We start from the raw sequence: 24,861 nt of genomic DNA on the forward strand, positions 1-24,861 counted from the left end.
GATAAAAAATGAATAAATGACATGAGGAAAATATTTCCAAAGCTTTGACCTAGTGACTTAGTTCTGAACATGAGGTGGTCCATATTCACAAATGTTCAAGGCAATATGTAAACAAGTATTCTTACACAGTTTCATAACAAAAACATAAAAAATGAATTGATGAAATGGGGAAAATATTTCCTATTTGACCTAGTTACCTAGATTTTGATCTAAGTATTTAACCTGAACGATATGATGTCACATTGCGGGGAGGGCCAATTTCGAATGTTGTTATAAACTTGTGGCCCGACCCTATTGTGTACTAATATTGTTTTTCGACATTATTGATATGACGTGTGTATATTATATACAATAAAATACTATTAAACTAAGCATATACGATTAATTAATTCAATTAAGTATGACCACATGATGGATTAAATTTGGTATTGAATGTAACCCTCGGTCAAGTTTCAACAGGGGTCATTTGTCATGCGACGAACAGTCATGAATTAACGGTGGGGTGGGTGGGGTGTCAGTTTTTAACGTTAAAAATTGATCCGTCATTCGTTAAACAGAAAAGAATGAGTCCTGGGTCATTGTTCAATGGGGTCAAAATTGAATATTACACCGATGTTATCATAAAACACACTAATATATTGATCAGGCCCAGTCTTAAGAAGGTCTTATAACTTTTGAAGAAGCCTCTTCTTCCTTAAAAAATATGAAAATTAAAAAATCCCGGGTTCGGATGGATTCACTGCAATTTTTTGACTTTTGGGTATCGTATTGGATAGTTTGTAGTTAGAGCTGTAAATTTTGCTTTAGAAAATGGATCAATGTCTTTTACACAAAAACAAGGCTTCATTACATGTATACCAAAAGATAATAAACCAAGGAAGTTTCTTAAAAACCTTAGACCTATTACCTTGCTCAATACAGTTTATAAAATTGCATCTGATTCCATTGCAAACAGATTAAAGACTGGATTAGAGTTTTTACTTGCAAAAGACCAAACTGGTTTTATAAAAGGAAGAAATATTAGTGAAAATACTAGGCTACTATATGACTTGATGAAATTCACTGAGGATAATAATAATACATGTATACCTGGTCTGTTAATGATGGTAGATTTTGAGAAAGCGTTCGATACTTTGTCTTTTAGTTTTATTAAAAAAAACTTTTTTCTTCTTTAATTTTGGACCAATATTTATACAGTGGATTTCTTTGTTTCTGAATAATACTGAAACTGCTGTTCAAATGAATGATTTTCTGTCAAATTTCTTTAAAATTGGAAGAGGGTGTAGACAGGGAGACCCGATAAGCCCTTATATTTTTATTTTGTGTGCGGAAATTTTATCAATAAAAGTAAGAAATTGTAAATTTATCAAGGGCATTTCAGTGGACGGTGTTGAATACAAAATATCTCAATTTGCAGATGATATATCACTGTTACTTGATGGAGCAGATTTATCATTGAATGCTACCTTAAATTTATTACATGAATTTTCTTTATATTCTGGCTTGAAAATTAACTTTGATAAGACACATTTAATATGGATTGGTTCCCTAAAATATAGCACAAGGTGAATTAAAACAAAATATAAATTGATCTGAGGGGCTACACAGCTTAAATTATAAGGTTTATTTTTTATGTAGATCTTAGCAAAATGATGGAATTAAATTTTAGAACTAGAAAAGGTGAAGATATGTATCAGTTATTGGAAAAGAAGGGAGTTAACTCCAATTGGAAAGATCACTGTTGTAAAGTCATTGTTACTACCCATTTTTATACATTTTTTTTATGTCATTGCCAAACCCTAGTACACATGTGTTCAATAAAATTATAAACATGTTCCATGATTTCATTTGGGATGGGCCCCATAAGATAAAAAACTCTGTTTTAGTAAAAGAGTACAGTAATGGAGGTCTAAAAATGATAGATGTTGTGGCATATTGTAATAGTTTAAAACTCTCTTGGCTTAGAAAATTTGTGAATAGTGAAGGAAAATGTTATGTGTTAATGAACTCATTTTTCGATGTCTGTAAAGTATTTAATGCAGGAATATTGTTTGCTGAAAGTATAATAATGAAATTAAAAAATATTTTTTGGATTGATTTACAAAGCATATTTTATAGCTACATTGATAAATTATCCACTGATACTGTTTAGAATATACTAGAAATACCTTTGTTTCACAACCATCATTTGAAGATTGGTAATAAAGGTATCTTTGTCAAAAGTCTTTATAAAAGAGGAATACGTTTTATTAAAGATATTGTTGATGATACAGGCACATTTGTAACAAAGAGATACTAAGAGAATTGTACAGGGACAAATATTTATATTTCATAGTGTTTAAAGGTTTGCTAAGAACTACATAAAAACGTGTAAAATTACGTTTAGTTATAATGATAGAACTCAAAACCCATCAATGTCATGTTATGTTAAGGATATTTTGCTTGAAACCAAAGGAAGTAAAAAAAGTTTATAATGAATTGATAAAAAATAAGGATACTCCAACATGTCAGGCTAAATAGAACATTGCTTTCCAGGATGTAAATTGGAAAAATATATATATGGATTGGTATTTAGTATTACAAGAGATACATATATTCAATGGTTTCAAACAAGAGTTATACATTCAATTTTAGCTACAAACTCACTTTTGTTTAAAATGAATATTGTTAATGATAGATTATGTACATTCTGTTTGTCTAAAGAGGAAACCTTGATTCATATATTCTGGAATTGTGAGATTGTTCAAACCTTAGTAAAATGTGTTAAAGAATTTTTATCTGCCCTAAATGAATTTTTCTCATTAAATTGCCAGATTTTTTTGTTGGGAACCACTTGTAAAAATTCAATTCAATATAATATACTTAGTTATGAAATCAAAAAATACATTTATGTCTGTAAAAGGAGAAAAATTATACCGTCCTTTATTGGGTTAAAGAGTAGTTTAAAATTTGCTTGGAATATTTAAAAAAAAATATTAAAGATTAAGAACTCAGTAATTGGTCAGTTGTAAAATTGTTTATCTAGACCACATACGTTTTAAAAACAGTAAAATCTATTTTCTTTACTTTTTCACCTCTTGTCTTTGTTTATAAATATGTAATTATACATATATACATTTATATAATTATATGTGTGTTCACCTTGTTAGTTATGTCATACTTGTTTTAACATCTGAAATAGAAATAAAAAGACAAGGATGTAATATAATATAAATTGAACTGATAGATGATGTTTTGTTTTAGATGATATCATATTGATATAATTGAATTTTAATACACTAGTATGTAGAAAATTCCCTATATTTATGAAAATGTTTTGTGAGGTATGTTCCTGTGGTGTGCCCCGAATCACGCATACCATAAATGTACGGGAAAAATAAAAGGTCAACACACACACACACAAAAACAAAAAACAAAAAACAATTGAGAGTTCCTGGCCTAGTTTTGTGCACAGATTACTTAAATATACTGGCAAAGGCAGATGTTTAATTTAACACGTTTTTAAACATTTAATTAACAGTCAATGGAACATTTCAAGTGTCCAAATCAAGTATAACTTAGTTTCATTTGCCTTGTATTGTTCTAACAAATTTATATCGATGGCCTCACTTCCAAATGCCGAGGCAACAAAATCAGTAGCAATGTTTTCAGTATTCAATTTTGGTAATTTGATCACACATTTTTTTTAAAAATACCAAAGTTACAGTCCTTGTAGTTAATTTTTTTGAAGGCTCAGCACTCATCAATCATTGCTCGACATTTTGATCACATGATGCACCACCATTTTCTCATTGGACTATTGACTCGGCATTTTGCAGATAGATGTGGCTTGCCGTTATTATTTAATTGATGTAAAAAATCCGAAACAGAAGAATGCAGCTTCGGCATTTTGAAGTGAGACAAGCGATATGCATGTTCATGTACATACAATTGTGTAATTTGAATAGCAATTCATTCGTAATAATACTTATAATAATACATAAAGATTATTTTATGATTAACTGCAGCACCATGGAAGAACATGCCCGACCACAGTCCCAGCTGTACGTCTGCATGTACAAAGGCACATTATCAACCACCTTCTCTCTACTATCAGAGTTTCCGCATACTTCTTCTTGCAAGGACCATCTTTTTCTGCATTGAAAATTAAATGATAAATGTAAATCATCCCATGTAACACTAAAAAAAGAGAAAGAGGGGAAAAAAAAGAATAAAAAAAAATATAATTTGCATGGGCAGATTCACCACCCAGACTTACAAGTACCGTCCCGGACATTATAAACGGGTTCATGCACATGACATCAGTCGATTCAATAATGAGACAATTGAGGAGAATATGCATTTTCTAGCAAAAAAAAAATCGTATTTAGAATTTGTAATTGTGACCATTTTAACCTGACCAGTTATTACGTATAACCCTTGTGAAAGAAATACTGCTTAGTTAACACGCTTTGTGCTCGTTAAACGGCTTGATTTCAATACTCACAGGACTGTCTGTTATAATTTTATAATGAAAGCATCACAATTTATCAAAAATAAAACTGGAGGATTAAATGTCACTTAAAAAGAAATGCAAGCTTAATTAAAAAGGCTCCGTCCTGTGCCTCTTCAAAGTTCTTGTCTACACCTCACCACAAAAAATGCCAAGTTAACGGACAGAACTTTAAGTTCGGAAGTATAAATGAGTAGTATATTGTATATGTTAAATTGGCCTTGTCTACACAAGTTGTGGCCATTTCGTTTTAAACCATTTAGCTGTGTCAATGTTTTCTTACAAATATTTGATATATGTTAAGGAAATTTCCCTTTTAAATCTATTGTGACAATTTAGTTGTCAACTCCATAGAACTGCAGCCTGGCACTAGCTGTACACACTATATGTACATATTACTGCAGCTAGTTGTCCACTCCATATCTTAATAGAGCAGCCGCTTGAAACTATTGTTCACTTCACCTCAACATATAACTGCAGCATGACACTAGTTTGCCATCAGCACTGTATAGAAGTGGAGCTTTACACTAGTTGTATACTTTATCTCTACATAAAACTGCAGCCTGACACTAGTTGTCAACTTCATCTCTACAAGGAACTAAAGCCTGACACTACTTGTCCACTCTACTTAAAATGGTACTGCAGTCTGACTCTAGTTGTCCACTCCGTTTCTACATATAACTATATTTGTCAACTTCATCTTATCATTGAATTGCAACACAATACATGTAGAACACTCCATCTTAACATTGAACTGCAAACTTACACTTGTTTACTGGCCACCCCATCACTACATAGAACGACAGCCTGACACGAATACGCCACTCCATCTTTACATTGAACTTAAGCCAAGTGGCACGAGTTGTCCAGGCCATATGTACATAAAACGTCACCCTCACACTTATTGTCCACTTCATCTCAACATAGAACTGCATCATTACACTAGTTGTCCACTCCATCTCTACATAAAACTGCTGACTGACACTAGTTAGCCATTCCACCATTTATTTTAGAAACCGGAGAAACAAATTCTCCATGTGAAATTTCATTTGAAACTGTTCAGTATTCCTCCTGTTATTGTGAACAAGTACGGAGGCTCTTCTTCAGGTACCCTATCTTGTGTAGTGTGGTTCGAATATTTGCATTTGTACCAGTGGCGAATCCAGGAATTGACGTAAGAGGGGGCGTAACTTCTGGCCACGGGCTTTTGACATGTGCGCATCTCTCTGAACCGAAATGTTTATGGCATACAATGTATGAATAGGTGTATGGAGTTACTCCCCCAATATTTTTTTTTATTTTATCTATTTATTTATTTATTTTTATTTTATGTTTTTATTTTTATTTTTATTTTTATTTTTTATTATCATTTTTTTTGGGGGGTGGGGGGCGGCGTGCATAAGTCAATATAAAATACTTTAATTTTAGTTTTTACTATGCACTGTTGTAAAATAAAATCACAAATTTATTTGGATGAAGTCTCATGCTTTGTAAACTATTTACTTCTTTAGTTATTCTAAAAGAAACCTCGAAAAGAAACAGAATTTAGGCAACTGCCCAGCTCTATGCCCCGCCTACGTGTCTACCTCATTAGCGTGTAGCGAGTGAATTAAGCGGAATAAGTTAGTGATACCGTTGGACATCCCCATACATGTCTGTAGTATAAAGCATCGCGTGAGCCTCGGGGCTTTATAGCAGACAATATCTGAGACTCTTATCATACCGTGATGTTGATATATACGCATTTTTATTTTTTCTCTTATTATTTAAATCTAAACCATATTGTACCTTTAACTTATGTGTGTGTATGTGTGTGTGTGTGTGTGTGTGTGCGTGTGTACGTGCGTGCGTGCGTGCGTGCGTGTGTCTCTGTTTTTCACCGTTCTCGAACGCCAGAGCGACGATGCGATGTGTTTAGATTTATCATTGTCGAACCCCTGAATAATGAGAATGTGTACTCATATGAATACAATATTTAAACAAAATAAAAGGAAAGACTTCATGTTTTCTCTCTGAAGTTTTCCTATGCAAGTGATTTTGTTTACAAGTTGCATATGAACTTGTAATGTTAGAATTCCAGTGATTAGCGGAGATGTACATTGAAAAAAACAACTTCATAGTTTGATCCCCAACGAGCTTATAAAGTTTAATCTTTTTTTTATTCACTACAATCAACATAGTTATTTTATCTTTCTTTAAATTGAGAATGTTCTTGTATCTTTGCAGATATTTTACGTTTTTACTCGTACAACTCGTGCACCGTAATATAATGATCTTGGCTTGTTCCCGGTGTACACTACACGACAAGAGTACTGATGGTAAGGGCGTGTAACCCAGGCGATAACGTATCAATTTTTCCCGTTAAACCGTTGTGTGCTGCCCTGTTGCTACACAAGCAGGCTGCTAATTATTACTGTAATTGGTAATTAATATTTAACAGAAAAATGAGTCGGCATCGTGTTCTACCATAGAAAATGATTGCATTAGGAATGAATTATCCTATGTGATCAAAACATATTGTTGGCATTCCCATCTGAGTATGAAATAGACGCTAAGGCTTTTGTTTATATTTAAGTTGATATATTCCGAAAATGTGCAATTTTACGGATAGCAATTATGTTAATGCACAGCTGAACTTAATAGTTATTAGCTTATTTGTTTCATATTGATTATATATGTATCTCATTTTGCCAGAGTTTTGTGCATCTTTTTAAATAAGTCCCTTGAATGTTGCCTGAACACCCACAGAAGACAAAGATTGAAAGTGGATAAGCAGAAAAGTCTTGATCATTTTAACATGATGTATGATGATCTTGAGATTTTGAACTTTTCTTTCTTGTTTCAGACATGTCTGCAAGACAGGAGCAAGGTACTGAGTTGCTTTTAATAAGGAGTATTGAAAAATGGTTGGATTGTGGTATTAAGTTTTATTAGTCTTTAAAAATGATGTTTTTCCATTTTATTACAATTTGCAATACATATCAAATCTAATTGTATAATACAACTGTTTAAATTGCATGTGTTTTAGCTAAAAATGTTAAATTCTCAGAATTATTTTTACCAATGATGCATAATTTTATGGTTTAAATGATTATGAAAATTAATATGTATATTCGATATACAAGTTTTTATTCCAAATTTGCAACATAAAACTTTTTTTTTGGTAATTTTAATAATTTTCATTTTACTGAATTATCCAGTTTAATGAAGGTTGGTTACCTTCTTTAAACTGGATAATGGAGTAAAATGAAAATTATCAAAATTACAAAAAAAATATAATGTTATATGCTTTTCTGTACAGTAATTTATAGACATTTATTAGTGAAATAAAAATGATATGTTACTGTTTCAAATGTTGAAATAACACTTTTTGTAAAAAAAATAATATTTTCATTGTTTTAAATTTTAGCCATCTGTCACTTCCAAATCAAATGTCAGCGCATACATTTTAACAGTCTCAGAAATGACATAACATTTACATACAGTTGATTGTGCTTTTATGAAAACTATGATTAACTGTCATTTTATATAATTTTAGGCATATTGATAAAATACAAAAAATCCTTGTTTTGGTGTAAGAACGCAATATATTTAACCTAGTGAATAGCAAAAATAACTCCTCCTTAAAATAAAACTTTTGATGTTCACTCAGTGAATTATTGGGATATTACACTGAAACAAACAGTTATCCTCTATAGTTATAATAAATGGTGTGATTAACCTTTTCTGACACTGTTAAATTTTAACTTCTTCTTGGTCTGAAATTATATGCTAAAAATAACTGCTGCAAGAACTAAGGAATAATTTTGTTAGTGGTTGTTTTTCCTTTGTTATACAATATCTGGGAGTAGGATTAAAGGATTTGTTATTTGTCCCAGAAAATAAACATGATTGTGATTCTTTTTTAATTTCAACCATTTTTAATTCAGCCACTCCAACAAATACAAAAAAGCCACCTCCAAAACGAGCATCTTCATTCCAAGGAATACCAGAGAAACTACGGGTAAAGATTAATGAAAATTCCTTCTATTCTTTCTTGGGGTAGCTATTAGACTTCACAATATTCTATATGGTTTGTGCATCTGGACGGGATTGAACCTAAAACCCCTCCCTCCGCAGTGGTACACTCTACTGCAACACTACACAAGCTGCATTGTTACAGTAAAAGTGTGTCTCTATGCACATAATCTTATTAAAATGATAAACATGCTTGGTTTGGCAACCAAGAAATATCAAATACTTGACTCAGATCGATAAACATAGTACCAGGTAACACTATTTCAAGTTTTAATAATATGTTTACTTCAGTTCTAATGTGAATCGAGCTGATTTAAAACCTCATTTTATTTGCTGTATGCAGGTCCAAGGAGCTACCACAAAGCAAAGCACAAAAACCAAGGGAACTAGGTAAGTCATTTCAAATTAACTACCATAATAAAGTGTGAAGGCAAACATACCATTCCTAACAAAATGTTAGAAAGAAACTTAATTTGAAAGTTGACTCATGGTCTCAATAGTGTTACACATACACTGCTATTGTGATCCAAGGAGGATAACAACAACTTTTTAATGGTATATGTGTTGATCTTTTTTTAGCCAGATAGGTTTTGTGTACCAAATGATACCTCTTCTGCTATTACTTACATTTAAGCTAAGTGTATAGATTGTTATAGGCTACTTCAATCTGAATCCTTTTAAACAAACTGTTAATCAGTTTTTATTTGAAATGTTTGCATTACTTTATAAGAAGTATTTATATAATTTCTTTTTAACTATATCTGTGTTAAACCTTAGTGTTTCCATTTCCAGGCCTAAAGTCTATACAACTATTTGATAATTTAGGGGTCAATTTAAGCTTAAACTTTTATGTATTATATGCCTTAGACACAGAATCAGCCAGTGAAATATCAAATTTTGCGGGCTTAGTGCAAGACGGTTGTAACTGAGTCCAGACATATGAACTCTGCTGGCAGTTGGTATAAATCTTCATCTCTTAAGACCCACATACCGCCCTACTGCTCATCCAACAAAATCTACCACTATTAAAAACGTTTTTTTTTATTTTATTTTTAGCTCGACTATTCGAAGAATATGGAGAGCTATACTACTCACCCAAGCGTTGGCGTCAGCGTCACCCCTTGGTTAAGGTTTTGCGTGCAAGCACACATAGGTTAATATCTCAGCAACTACTTGAGGTATTGCATTGAGACCATTTTACATTTTACGTCCAGTAAGGTCATACAACTGTCATAATGTAGCTACAGTCATCTGGTCACACATTGCTGGAGGGCAGAGATTAGCACCATGTGCCTGCCATGATCCTGCCTTTTAGCATAATCTGCAATTAATAGTCCATGATTGTCATAACATAAATAAGTGTTGACAATAAATGGGTGAATATCTGTCCTTTCGCCCAATAACCTGTTTACAGTGTTAACTTGATGTACCGCAGTGAGTTCATTGGCCTTGATCAATAAAACAGAATCCACTTAATTTATTCACACGTCATGGAAATCACAAGACAAGCACGAGCACGCTCGATGGCATGTAGAGCAGTAAACGAATACATCACTTGTTGACAAATGACAAATGATTGTTTTGTAACTACAAAATAAATATATAGAAGGCATTACAACAATCTTGCACTTAGCCCTAATGATACTATAGCACTTGTCATTCTTATGAAATTTTTTGTCTATCATCTTTGACAGCAGCCCAGATCAGTTTTGCAAATTCTCTTACCTATCTCTACTAACAAATGAATGAGATGGTCCATTCAAGAAAAAAAATAACATGGAGCTGTTAAGAATGTATTTGTACAATCTTATTTATTTCTATTTCAGGTATGCAGTTCCTAAAAAAGAGACTTTTGCAAGGAAAGGTACATTCATATTTTGATTTCATTGAAAATATTTTGAAATTGGGTACCGTGTAGTAAAATTGAAATGAATTATGCATAGCGTTAAAATATAGTGTTAAAAATATTACATCACATGATTCCCATCATAAGTTTAGTGTATTATTCTAACATACATATATTTATAACTTTAAAAGGGACACAATATAAGTTGGCATTATTTTGACCTTATTATTTTATTAATTTGACCTTTTATTGCTTTTGGCAGACACATATTACATCATTTTTGTATTAATTTTTAAGATAAAGCAGCATGTGGTTGAGCGCGCTGTCCTTTTGTAATTTGTTAACACAAAGCTAATCATTAAAAAAAAACATTTATAAAGGCTTATATTTTATAACTGCACACAAATCGTATGCTTATTTTGGTTCAGATCATAAAAGCCAAATTAAACATAATAATGCATTAGAATTAAAAAAAAAGAAAGAGTTTTGCATCAATCTATATTCAATGAAAATAAGTTTATTATATCTTCTTTTAACAGAGAAGCCCCAATATGACAAAGACCTCACTGAGAACTTCCATCACATGATACATGGAGACCTCAACAACATACCCGAGCTGCCCAAGACGATGATCCGCATATTTCTCAGTTCAACATTTTCAGGTAAGATTTGCAATGAGTTTGACCTAGGTTTGTAATTGTTTTAAATGTCGAGGTATTTTCATTGCTAACTTAAAGCTGCACTCTCACAGATTGAACGTTTTGACAACTTTTTCTTTTTTGTCTTGGAACAAGCCAATTTTTGCGAAAATCCATGGAAACCAGTGATAAAAGACTGCTGACAAAAAATGATCGCAGATTTTTAATATTTAAGTTCAAAAATTAATGTTTTATGCATTTTTCTTCAACCATTAGTAACGGATAAGCCATAAAAATTAATTTTCGAACAAAAATATGCAAACCTGCGATCTGATCTTTTGTCAGCAAACTTTTATCATTGGTTTGCAGATATTTACGCAAATATTTGCTCTTTCCAAGACAAAAAATAAAAAAGTTGTAAAAACGGTAAATCTGTGAGAGTGCAGCTTTAAGCTGATAGAGGGACAATGACAACACTAGACCACTCTCATGCTCTATGAATCAGATTTATTATATTACAGTTTACAACTTCAATACCTTTCAAAATTACACTTCAGACATGCGAGCAGAGAGGAACACATTGGCTCGGGAAGTGTACCCATACTTGAGGGACCATTGTGCCCAAAAGGGCATGGACTTCCAGGTGGTGGACATGCGTTGGGGCATCACAGAAGAAAGCCAGAATGACCACTCGGTGGAGAAGATATGTTTGCAGGAGGTGGATAACTGCCAGAAATCATCTCTTGGGGTTAACTTTGTGGTATGGCCATCCTAAAATTTGTATTTCTTTGTAGTTGCTAGAACAGTCTTTTCACTAGATTTTTATTTCACTAAGTTTTTATGTGGATAATTCTCAGACTGATAGATGACCTTACAGAAATACATGATCACCAAACATTTTCTTGTATAGTCCAGAAATAGAAAACAAATGAGTTGGGACATTTTCAATTAGCTGCATGGGCCTTGCAAACAAGGATATGGCTGAGGTATGACAAATACAAAGGTTTTTGGTTACAAAAACCTGGTAAATTCTGTTGAATCAACTAGCTGTAAAGAGCTTTTTTATCGTAACAAATTACAATATAATTGCATAGTGATATTTGCTTTCAGGTTTTGTCTGGGGACAGGTATGGTTTTCGGCCCATTCCGACAGAAATGGATGTGAAGCTGTTTGAGTGTCTGAGATTTGAAGCCACGAAACTTAAACTTAAAGACCAAGAACTTCTTGATACTTGGTACCTAAAGGATGAAAATGCTGTACCAAGTTTGTATGTGCTCCAGGTAAAACAAAAATTCTTTACAAAAACATATTCACCACTGCGACCACTTTTTGTGTCGCTTTAAAAGGTGGCATATAGCTGTTACTTTTGTCGTTCGCGTCCCGATTTCACTTGTCCGGCGCAAATCTGGTTAACTATAAGTGGTATCAACTTAAAATTTCATATGTAGATAGATCTCATTGAGGGCAAGTGCAGTGCACAATAATTGTTACTCTTGCTTCCATCTTTTTAGAGTAATTGCCCTTTGTTAATTTTCATGCTTCAAGTTTTGTCCGGGGCATATCTTGAAGAATATTAGAGGTATCAACTTGAAACTTCATAGCTAGATAGATCTCATGGAGGGCAAGTGCAGTGCGTAAGAACCGTAACTCTTGCATCTATAAGTTAAGAGTTATTGCCCTTTGTTAATTTTCAACCTTAAATTTTGTCAGGGGCATATATATCGTAAGCTTTAAGAGGTATTAACCTGAAACTTAATAGGTAGATAAAACTCATTGAGGGCAAATGCAGTGCACAAAAACCATAACTCTTGCTTCCATATTTTTAGAGTTATTGCCCGTTTTAAATTTTTGTTGTTAATTTTTGTCCAGCTTAACGCTGTTACCTTCAGTTCAAATGCCACCTACACTTGAAAGTTAAATGGCAACATCAATGTCCATAAATGTATAAAATAACAAACTTACAGCCATAATGTCGACAGTAAATTATTCATCAGGCGCACATCTGACTCGCGGAGTTCTAGTATAAAATAACATTCTTTTTGCATTCGTAACAGTATGCTTTTTGTTGTTTTGATTATTTTTTAAACATTCCTAATATATAAGTTCCTAATCTTTTTTAACATTAATTGCATGGGGAAGCTGATAGGATCAAAGATAATCTTTTGCCACTTTTAAGCTTGATTTTTCGAAGAATAGAGAGAGCTCACCCTATTATGGGCATCACACCTTGGTTAAGGTTTTACATGTGAGGTCCTTTAAGTCATTGTCTCAGCAAATACATCATATATTACATTTAGACTTGAGATATCCAACCTTCTTAATTTATGAAGTTAGATAACACTCATTTGAATATAATGCAAATAATGGGCTGTTATTATTTGACTTAGAAATTCAGGTTAAGATTTTGCATGTAAGCACACATAGTTTAATATATTAGCAACTACTTGATGTATTAAATAGAGACTAAATGAAATGGTACACTACCATCTAACCTACTAACATAACCAAGTAAGATAACTCTGAGTTGTAAAAAGGCACGTTAAGGCCCTTTATTATTCAACTTTGAAATTCTGGTTCAGGTTTTGCATGTAACCACATGTAAGTCAATGTCTCAGCAAATACATCATGTATTGCATTGAACCTTAAGGCATTCATTCTCAACTATCCAACTTACTTCATTTATCAAGTTAGATAACTCTATTTTGAATATAATGTAAATTATTGACCTTTATAAATGGAATTTGATTTTTTAAGGTAAGTCAGCAAATAATTGCATTCAATCTTTATACACAGGCTCCCAACCATCCAACCTTTTTAATTAATCAAGTTAGATAATTATATCATAATGCAAATAATTGCCCTATATTTTCCAGTTATTAACTCAGCAACTTCTTGACGTATTGCATTGGAAATCTAATCAATCAAGTATGATAACATGATCCATGCATGTTTAATAAAACTTTGCAATCCTAAACTTAAGTGTGGCAGAAAAGTCGAGCACGCTGTCTATATGACATTATATATATCTATATGTTATTATTTTAACCAATCATATGCTGGATAGATCCCTCTCTATTTCAGCCAATCAGGTCCAAGTTCACATTCTTTGGAGATTTCTCACCTGGATGTGATGAGTTGAGAAAGAAGGACACGACTGCTTGGTATGAGACATATGGACAACTACAGGTAGTGTTAAGAAAAGCTGCCACTGAGGCCCACAAAGACGGAAAAATCACAGCGCAGGAAAAGGAACAGTTCTTCATATCTGGTATTTCCTATTATCCTTTTTCCTATTATCAGTGCACATATATCAATTCAAGCAAGTTTATACTCTTAAAACGATTATCTGTATACTGTTTTGTCTTATATATTTGTTTTTATTGTTTTGCTATAACATAATGGTCTACAACAACGCCCATTAGTTCCATTGAATAAAAATCTGTGTCAATTTTCCTGAAATCCACCTCCATGTGTAGATTGACTTTGTTTATATATATATACATATGATAATGAAAATTTTCGGATTCCAATTTTAACACTTGCTCTGAATTAACCAGGCAAAATGCATTGGGAACTTTGATGTCATATTTCTCTATTGATGGTTTGAAAATTTACATGGTTTTAAATGTGTTTCATTGTTCTCCTAGTGACCGAATGTGAGATTCAGGATGGCATTTTGAAGGCCAGTGATGTTGATTCTCATTGCTTGGTGTACAAGCGATACTTTAAAGGTTTAGACGACACAACTGCAGGTGATAAAAATGCTTCAAGATACATGGATGTGCAAACAACTGACAAGGTACTTCAATTTTATGTTTACATAGTTTTTTTGCTATTTCAATCAGTATAATTATGTTTTAAATGTTAAAAAATTATTCATTAAGAAGGGTTTTGTTGCTACTGATTTTTATAACCGTATTTTTCATAGAAAAATTACGGGTTATGAAATGGTGACAACCAGGGGAGTGGGCTGGCGTTCAGGTTTTGGCGGTTGTATATCAGGCGTTAACATTTCTATGTTTAAGTTTTTACTCCATGTCATAACGTAAATAGTTTGGGTCAACTTAGGTTAAAATCTAGGTAACTAGGTCAAATAGGAAATATTTTCCCCGTTTCATCAATTCATTTTTTTATGTATTTGTTATGAAACTGTGTAAGAATACTTGTTTACATATTGCCTTGAACATTTGTCAACATGTCATTAGTTCTTGTTTTTCATTAAACTGTTTTCTGCATTCAAGCATAATAGAATTTTAGCAAAAAAAGCAGTTGTTTTTTTCTGCAGGATATTTCAAAAATATTTCTCCAATCTTCATGACATTTGGTTAGTTTACATACATACTTTCACACACGCAAATGCTTTCACACTGGCCCACACACACCATTGACACATCAGCACCACAGTCGATGATTGTACTTCAGGATCTTCATATTTGGCTTCTTTGGTGTGTCATCTGGGGTCAAAACTAGGTCTCCGGGACTTAAATCTTTCAGGAAAAGCTGATATATTTAAAAAATGCTCATGTTTCCTCTCACAAATGGACTAGTTTCTTTTGATCTTAATGAAATTTAATAGGTTATTTATATAAACATTTCTCTGATAAGTATATATATCCATGGGTCTTCTTGGTTTAAAAAACTAATTTTTAAGTCACTAGCTCAAATTTGGGGTTTGCAAAATTGCATAGTCAAAAAAGAAATCCGTTATTAATTGCCGCATTGGCGTGTTGTTTCTATTTCAATCAGTATAATAGTGCTTAAAATGTTTAAAATGTATTCAACAAGAAGGGTTTTGTTGCTACTGATGTTTATTATTTCTTAAAACTATCCTCAAGCTTAAATCAAATTTAAATATCCTGTAAGTTGCACATTTAACTCTTTTCCTGTTCTTTCTATTTAAATATTTCAATTGTTTGTCTTTACTTTCAGGGTGTCTTCATTGATGATGAAGTCAAATATTATAGAAAGTTGCTTTTCGACCAGAAAATTAAAGGTAAACTGCAAAAAGAGAATATCAAGTCATACACAATTCGATGGAACCAACAAGGTGTTTGTCCTACTGTGGAAGAGCATGAACTATACTTGGCTGAATTCTGTCAAAATTTTACAAAAGACTGCATGCGACTCATTGATATCGCCCATGAAAAACGACAGCCTCTGATTAATGCAAGAAACTATTATACAGATTACTATGAAATTGTGCATCATTTGAAGTTCTGCAAGAAGAAATGTGAATCTTTTTGTGGACAGCAGGGTGTAAGTATATTGGTTTATAATTTATTCACCAAGTTTTGGGAACATTCTGACATAGAAAGGCTTATTCGACCGACTTCTGTCTAAGACACTCCGTTAATACATATTTCTGTAAAGATTGCACTTGTTGATGGTATTGTGGTTTTCGTATTTAATTTTTTATGTGAATGTTATTTCCAATTTGCCTTTTCCTTGCCGTTTCTTTTTTCGTTACATCATAAATCCAGCCATAGTACATGAATGGGTTTTGCCTTTATTTGTCAATTAACAGTCTCCATTAAACTAAAGTTAATCCATTTTTCTGGGTGGGTGTTTGTTCTTATGGTTTCATTTGGTTCAGATAAAACAAATTGTAGCAGACCTGCGACACCCAGTGACTCCTATTCTTTTACTGACCATGCCAAGGTTACCCACACATTTAATAATGAAGATATTCGATAGTTGTCTTATGTATGTGACTCTTGATTCGTTATGGTTTGGTCTTGATGCTTGTGACTTAATAGGATATTTGTTAAATTTTAGGCTACTCGGTTTCTGCCTGTTGTTTCAGTTGTTTTATGAAAATTAATTTTATTTTTTTTAAGGTTCTGGAAAAGGCTAAAGCATACATTCTGGACGAATCCTCACACACACCGTTAGTCATCCACGCAGAGTCAGGTGTAGGCAAAACATCCATTATGGCAATGATAATGAAATCCATCCCAGCTTGGTTAAAGGGCAAATCACACACACGATTGATTCGATTTCTTGGTACAACTCCTAACACTCAGAACGTGTTTGACGTTCTGTTTAGTGTTCTCGGTCAAGTTGCTGATCATTGCGATATGATCATTCCGCCTATCAACTATAAAACCATGGCAAAGTTACAAAGGTATGCACCAAGACATTTACGACAGGTTGGAAAAGCTGCAAAGGAACCAGTGGTTATTTTACTGGACTCTATCGATCAGATGGATGGAAATTATGATTCATACTCAATGAAGTGGCTACCAATGGCACTGCCGTCAAATGTCAAGATTATTATTTCAACCTTACCTAAAGAACATGGAATCCTGACCAATTTAAAACAGTTACTACCAGATTCAAAATGCTATATAGAGGTACCCATGGTTTCGGAAACTACAGGCAAAGACATCATCAATATGTACTTGGAAAAGCAACACCGGCAGATCACAGAAACCCAAATGAGTATGCTCTTGTCTGTGTTCAAAGGCAGTCCAAAGCCACTATTTTTGAAAATAATTGTGGATGAGGCGAGGCTATGGAATTCGTTTACTACGATGTCAGATATATCATTACCGACAACAGTAAAAGAGGCAATCAACAAAATGTTCGAAAAGCTTGAAACAAAGTTTGGACAGACGCTTGTCAGTCATGCACTCGGCTACATCACTGTTGGTTTATCAGGAATCACCGAATTTGAAATTGAGGATGTTTTATCCTGTGACGATGCTGTTTTGAATGTCGTCTACAAGTTCCATGATCCTCCCGTTCCAGGGATTGTAAGAATCCCGCCTGTTTTGTGGGCACGAATTCGCTACGACATCAAGGAGTATCTAGTTGAAAGACTTTCGCATGGAAGAACCACTCTGAATTGGTACCACCGACAGTTCATTGAAACTGCCAGAGAACGGTACACAACAAATGACAAAGATGCTGAACTTCACAGGAATTTGGCTGATATATTCCTGCAAGAAAATGGTCTTCAACGTTCTATTCGATTGACGAACAGGAACAATCTTGTTATGGAAAATGCTGACCGACAAGTCACCCCACAACCGTTTACATCCGAGAATCGCAGAAAGCTTGCATGCCTTCCGTACCATGTCAGTAGGGCATCTCGTCTTCTTGGCAGTCAATTTGTCAAACAAAAGATTCTTTGCAATTTTAAATTTCTCTCTACAAGGATAGGAGCATTTTCAGTGTCAACAGTTCTTCAAGACTTGCAAGGTTTTCTGGACAAACAGCCTGACAGAGAGGTTGAGCATTTAAAGGCGTTCATCAATGTTTGTAAAAACAACATTGCCCTGTCAGTTAGTTTTGCATTTTACATAGTTAGTGCATTGAATCCTGCATCGTACGAAGAATGTCTTCTGATGTTGGTTGATGATGCCCGTGAGCATTTACAAAATCAGAAAAGGCCATCGCTCATTCCGAGGTTTCCCTGCATGGCTATGAGGAATGATACATCCGACGCCGTAATTTCTTCAATGTCAGGGATAACTAAAATTGAAAACCACTCTCAAAATGCTCTGTTACTGAAAACACACAAAGAAAAAGAGGAAGATGAAGACAGGTCAACCTACGAGGTTTTCTATACAGATACACAGGAGTCTGTCCCTGTGGAACTGAAGAAGGACATTGTCCGCAGTAAAATCCACATGAATGGCGATTTGTTGTACTACCTCACTGATAACTCAGTCGTGTGTAACTTTCGTGGCAATGAAACTGACGAATACATGTTCAATTTACTGATTCCGAACTGGGGAAACAATAAAGAAAACCCTAAAGAATTTGCATATAATCAGGAAACTAAGCATGGTGCTATCGTATTTGACTCGTGCATTGTTTTAGTTGATCTTAGCAATATGTCATTTGTGCAGAAGTTTATTCCAAAGAACCCTCTGGCAAGGTTTGTAACATGCTATGTTCTAAATGACGAGAAGATCGTTGCATTGGGAATCATTGCAAATTCAAATGAAGATGATGATCGAGTACCAACAAATAGTAGCTTTATTTGTTCTTTTGACCTCGATAAAGATGGTCCCGTGGCTATGTATGAAACGGACAAACGGTTTGACTTGGAAACCAAATCACTTTCTAATTTCGACCAAACTTTAGCGATAGCCACAAAGGGATGTGGATGCTTACAGGGACAAGAAAGGGAGGATGATGGAAAGACCACAGATCCACGAAGTTCAGAATTGCTTTTATTTCAATTGCGCGATCTTTGTTTAGTGAACACCTTCGGCAAATATGGCAATGCCATTTGTATTCATGGAGATCAAAGTAAAGCAGCTTTTGTTGTTTTAAACACAGAAGGCACAGTTTACTTGGTTACTCAAGCTTATGACCGGAAGGTGAGATTGCCCTACCCAATCTTGGATGTTGCTGTATTGTGGGAAAGAGACATTTGGCTATTGGTTACAAGAGGTGGCGATATTACATTATATAATCCATCAGAGAACAAGAAACTAGGTTCGTTCAAGGCCTACACTGTTCAAGTTAAAGACATCGAGATTCTAGATCGAACATGTATCACTTTAGGAAGTAATATGGAGTTGAAAGCATGGTCTGTTGATGCTTTACTGGAGTTGATCAGAGAATCTGATGAAAAATCTGTCGCCGCCGATGCAACACTGCTACAACAAGACAACGTCACTGCCATGGCAGTTTCCCTGGATGAAAAACTATTGTTTACATGCAAGGAGGATTCCTCGCTGCGAATCTGGAACAATGAATCATTGACAACAAAACAAATGATAAACGTGGGAATAGTTGGCAACATTCTCCATCCATTGCCAAACTGCATTATCGTGCATGATACGACGCAAGGCAAACTGAAGGTGTTCGATTTCTTCGGGAACTTGATTTTTAAACCACCAGACTCGATGGTTAATATCATGTTTTCCAGTCTCAATTCAACAAACTTGAAATTGTATGCGATAAGTGCACAGCAAAAAGGACGTGAACAGATTGATGAAATAGATATTGAGAAAATGCAGCATGTACGATCGACGCGTTTGCAACAAAAGTTGACATATGAGAGTATCGATTTCAAACTGTCGGAACGAGATCGTTACTTGATTATAAGATCGAGAATATCTGAAAACGAGTTCGAATCCATCAAGGCAATGTTGAAGAAAGGCGGTCTGCAGGAGCAGCCATTCAGACATAAATACCATGCGGTTGACCTAGACACAGGAAATGGAACGCTGATACCTTGTTGTAGACGGCTGTCCAAAATTCCTTTCCTCGGAAATGAGTACCTTTCAATTGGGCCTTCGACTGTATTTGTTTCAACCAGACAGTTAGTTTTTGAAACGTTTTACTCTCAAGCTAAATTATTCGAATGATGAAGTAAATTTAAGAGTTTATGTCACGAAATATGTTAATATCCTCTTTTTCAACGATTAAACGACCGTATATTATAATAATAATAATAATAATAATTGCAGTGTAGTTCAGCTAGACATGCCTTACAAAGTATATTTCTTAATTCATTTTACAGATGGGTGTGTTTCTGGGATATTCCGATCGGCAAATGTGGCCAACGGCATTGCAGGGAAACGAAGGAGCCGATGTTTTACCGACCAACATGGTGCGGAGAGAAGTGTGAGGGATGGAACTCGGTTTTGGAACTCGACAGCTTAAGGAGCTGTATTGCCGTCGGGTCTGAAGATGGGTATATGATGGTGTACAATGTGACCACTGGGATCCCTCCGAAAAAGATCAAGCCCGCTACAAAACATTCTGCGAAGGTATAACGATGATATTTGTTTAATTTGTTTAAGCTTTCTTTACAATGAACTTGGGTACTTGAATCCGTCACAACATATTTTTATCAAATGAATAGAAAGACTGTCACACATTCAGCTTAGCTACAATCACTTGCTGATGCATTGGTCAACGTTTTCGAAAAAGTCAGGTAGATATTTTGTTGAAAAACAAAAAATAGACGCGATTTTAACCAAGAACCTGTTTTGTTTTACAATATTAAACTTGCACATAGTCAGACCATACAACTATTAACACAATCTACACACTTTCTGTACTTCGTGTAATAAGTTCTCATCAAAACTTTGCAGGTCGTGAAAATTGCAATTTCCCCTGATGGAAGATGGATTGCTTCAGCGTGTGCAAACAATATTCTCAAACTATGGGATTTCGAGACAGTAACCGAATGCTTTTCGACTGCCTTGGACGCTACCGTGCGTGAAATGATCTTTAACAAAAATGGCACAAAACTTACATTGTTCACCGGAGATGATTCGACAAGAGTGATGGTCTTTGATGTACATGGTTGATATAACTTCATAAGTATTAGTAGCATTGTTGACAATAATAGAAAAAAACGTTTGATCGCATGGCTGATTTAAGCACCGATAGCGCTGCTTGAACACGGTGGGTAAGCCAAGCATGTTGGAAAAGTTGAAACTTTTGCATCCTGAAGGTTCAATTCAAACAATAATATGATTCGGTCGAATACTGGTATTTGTTCAACTTAGAACGATTATCTGTCGCAATGCAGTATTACACGTTTTCAAACAGATTGATTTTCCAGTATAAGAACCTTATAAGAATGCAAATTTAGAGTTTCCGATTGAAACATAATGCCAAGCATCACATCTCCGCCTTCTTCGAGAAAGCTCATTCGATGATATATATGATCTTCGAAAACGCCCGAGCACAATACATTCATTTTGTGCATTGGTATCTATATTTATTACATTATCCACAGTAACTTTGTAACAGATTCACTATTCTATGCAATATTATCATATTCTGGTAGCCATAATACTTGTATTTACAATAGCATTTGTTGTCATTAACGGCAACCGAAGAGCAATTTCCAAGAGAAGTCATTGGAACTCTTCGACGGAAAATACTTTGAACATTGATTATGTTAATTCTCATTTAAATGTAAAATATATGTTTTGGGCAGGGGAATATCATGAATAGATACTAAAAAGTTTGAAAAGTAATCAACCTTTAAACAAAAGTTTTTACCATATTCAACATAGAGAACAAAATAACGTCCACAATTCCGGTAGAAAACGACTCAGCTCAGAAATCAGATCATTTGTAACCGATTTAAATTTAAAAAAGAAATGAAATGCGCGACGCAGCATAAAACCTTTATCCGTTATGGTTGACTACATAGTTTTGCAAGTTTAAAGCATATTCTAATTGAATCGGAGGAGTTTGACATGCAATGATTTCGAACATAAGTGCAGACAGAAGTAATTATATATCGGTACCACAAAATGGGACCAAATTACCAAGAAATAGCAGAACATACTCCTTTAATAATCTTAGAATGTTTTTAGCAAATCCTTCTAAAGGTGTCGTTAGTGTATGCACTTGTGCTTTTGTTAAGTCAATGTTTTCGAACTTGCTACACGAATTGTGATCAGTATTTTGCTGCGTTCCTTATTGCGCTTTCGCTGATTACATAAACCGATATTGAATAATTTCCTTAGATATTATTCTGATGACAGCATTGGTCCAGAAGCGTACAGTGTAACAGAAAATCAGAAAATTATTCTCATTATGATTGCAGCCACTAAACATGATGGTACATATTTTAAAGGTCTTAAAAGTAGCGACGTTATTGCTGCGTCCTCACTTTGGGCTTCTTTTTGTATAACGTTAAAACATACAATATTTAAGTTCAACACATTTTCACTATACAGTAGGAATATGAAATTAACGATGGTCAAGTATAGACGAAACATTATCGTTTACCTTAAAGTCGGCGAAAGTCGATTGAGATGTACGAACATAATTAAATATGATATACGAAAGCAAGAAATTACAAGAGCAATTCTGTGCCTTCCACAAATTGTTGTGGGGCATAAAAAGAGCCGGTAAAAACAGTATACTTGGCAATGTACCTTGTCTAGCCTGTTGAGTGTCGACCGCAAGGTTTGCAATAAGTGGTGTATATGAAGTCCTAGGAATAAACTAAAAAGTCATCCAAAGACTTCAACAACTTTTCCCCGGGACGAACGACCATTCTGCCATCCTTTTATGCGTGCAACGCCTTATCAACAGGGTGGAAACCTGGTGTACATAAAGAGCTTCATCGTTTACTACCGGCAGCTGGCCCCAATTTCTCGAAACATCTTAAGTCCCTTATAACAGGATTAAGCTAATCCCAATATTTTTGTTGTTCTATAAAATATATTTAATAATATTTACTTCTTCAATAATTTTTAGAAATTATGTAGGAATAATCTGTATGATTATCAGAATAAACCATTTTTCATTTATCAAAATCCATTTTCAGTATGTATTTTGGCTAATTGAAATGAGCAACTTAAGCCTGTTAAGCTTAGGAAGTTTCGAGAAATCGGGGCCCGGGGATAAATTCTAGGTTAATTTGGCTCATACCCGAGTTTGCCCTGTCAAACATCGCTGCATTGCCCGAGTCCAATAATACTTCTTTTCGATAACACCATTGTTGATCACCACAAGCATCGTGGTTTAACGCTCAGTAATGCTGGGTCTTGGCACCAACATATCATCACAACACCATCATGAATTCTCGGTTTTCATGAAAATGATGAAATTCAAGTACACAGAAAAATACTGAACCACACATATTTGTCATATCTTCGTCAGCATCTAGAATACGGATCACGTCTCTCGGATAATTGTGCCAAGTACGAAAAAGAAACACTAGACAAAATTCAATATGAAGCTGCTCGAATAGTTACCGGTCACAGACGATCCGTAGCAATTAACAATCTACTAAAAGAAATTGGCTGAGTTACCCTTACGGATAGAAAAACAATTCAAAAGCTGAAATTAATATATAAATAAAAACACAGCATGTTACCATCTTATCTCAAACACTTATTTCCTCCAAGTATGCAATTACAAGTAGTAATAACACCTACAATTTACGAAACTCAGACGACTTTCAAACGTTACCTAGAATAACTCAAATTTATGCCGAGTCTTTACTTCCATCCGCATTGAGGAGGTGGAACGATATTGACATTTCTGTAAAATATTTTAAAGGTAAAATGAAATCTAAATTTAGTGCTTCAAAAGTCCCTACATTTTATATCGAAGGTGAAAGATCCCCTTCAGTCCATCAATTCCGAATGCGTAATAATTGCAACAACTTCTTTCCCGATCATTAAAATAATCATATCGCAACGTCCCCTCACTTTGTCTGTGGTACAGAAATTAAACATGCTGAACACTTCCTTTTCAAAGGTAGTCGTTTTATTACACAAAGGCATCAGTTATTCCGTTAAGAAAAGGCAATATCACCCATTGAATGGCCATACATTACTACATGTACAAGGCTACAGAAATCTGAAGGACGAACAGAATACGAACATTTTCCAAAAAGTGTATACATTCATTGTTGCATCTAATATATTAAAGACATTTGAAGTTCAGTAGGATGCCGGTCTACCATAATATTAATTATAATTATAAGCCCACGTAGACAAAACACTTGTTTTATTTACCTAATCTCTTTCTATCTTTCTCCCTCTCTCTCTCTCTATCTCTCTCTCTCTCTCTCTCTCTCTCTCTCTCTCACTATGGTTTTCAAAGTTTTCCGAGGGGGCATGCCCCCGAACCCACTAGCACAATTATGAATCGGCATGGATAGAGGGCTAGCCACGTCCCTGATTGATATTGTCGTATATATTTATATCAATACTCCACAGAGCTCTATGAAAGTACAAAAAACTGATCATATTACACAACAATTAAGTCACTATATTTTCTATAATACTTTGAGAAGAATCGATATTCCTCATAATTAATACTATTTTCTAGTGGCCGTACTATTACATAAAATAATCATTAAAAACAATATTTAATAACATCTTATACAAAATATGTGTACACAAACACATTTCACATC

General features: G+C 34.2%; 1 protein-coding gene across 1 annotated transcript; it reads left to right on the plus strand.

Moving 5' to 3' along the window:
* The first annotated feature begins 6,932 nt into the window (after positions 1–6,932).
* On the plus strand, positions 6,933–21,901 carry LOC128245570 (uncharacterized). Its single transcript, XM_052963769.1, has 14 exons — positions 6,933–7,029; positions 7,338–7,361; positions 8,422–8,495; positions 8,853–8,899; positions 10,336–10,373; positions 10,895–11,017; positions 11,551–11,753; positions 12,104–12,274; positions 14,076–14,262; positions 14,642–14,793; positions 15,924–16,250; positions 16,832–20,277; positions 20,479–20,728; positions 21,056–21,901. The coding sequence occupies exons 2-14, from the start codon at positions 7,340–7,342 to the stop codon at positions 21,272–21,274; spliced, it is 5,259 nt and encodes a 1,752-aa protein (XP_052819729.1). The 5' UTR covers positions 6,933–7,029; positions 7,338–7,339; the 3' UTR covers positions 21,275–21,901.
* Positions 21,902–24,861: the final 2,960 nt, after the last annotated feature.

The sequence above is a fragment of the Mya arenaria genome, chromosome 2 (genome assembly GCF_026914265.1).
Source record: "Mya arenaria isolate MELC-2E11 chromosome 2, ASM2691426v1".
Taxonomy (NCBI): Eukaryota; Metazoa; Mollusca; class Bivalvia; order Myida; family Myidae; genus Mya; species Mya arenaria.

What these genes read in the sequence shown, in the direction of transcription:
- LOC128245570 (XM_052963769.1), top strand. Translation starts at nt 7,340, where the DNA reads ATGTCTGCAAGACAGGAGCAAG. An exon ending in AGAGACTTTTGCAAGGAAAG is followed by an intron (nt 10,374 to 10,894) that starts GTACATTCATAT and finishes TTCTTTTAACAG; the next exon opens with AGAAGCCCCAATATGACAAA. An exon ending in ATGTGCAAACAACTGACAAG is followed by an intron (nt 14,794 to 15,923) that starts GTACTTCAATTT and finishes CTTTACTTTCAG; the next exon opens with GGTGTCTTCATTGATGATGA.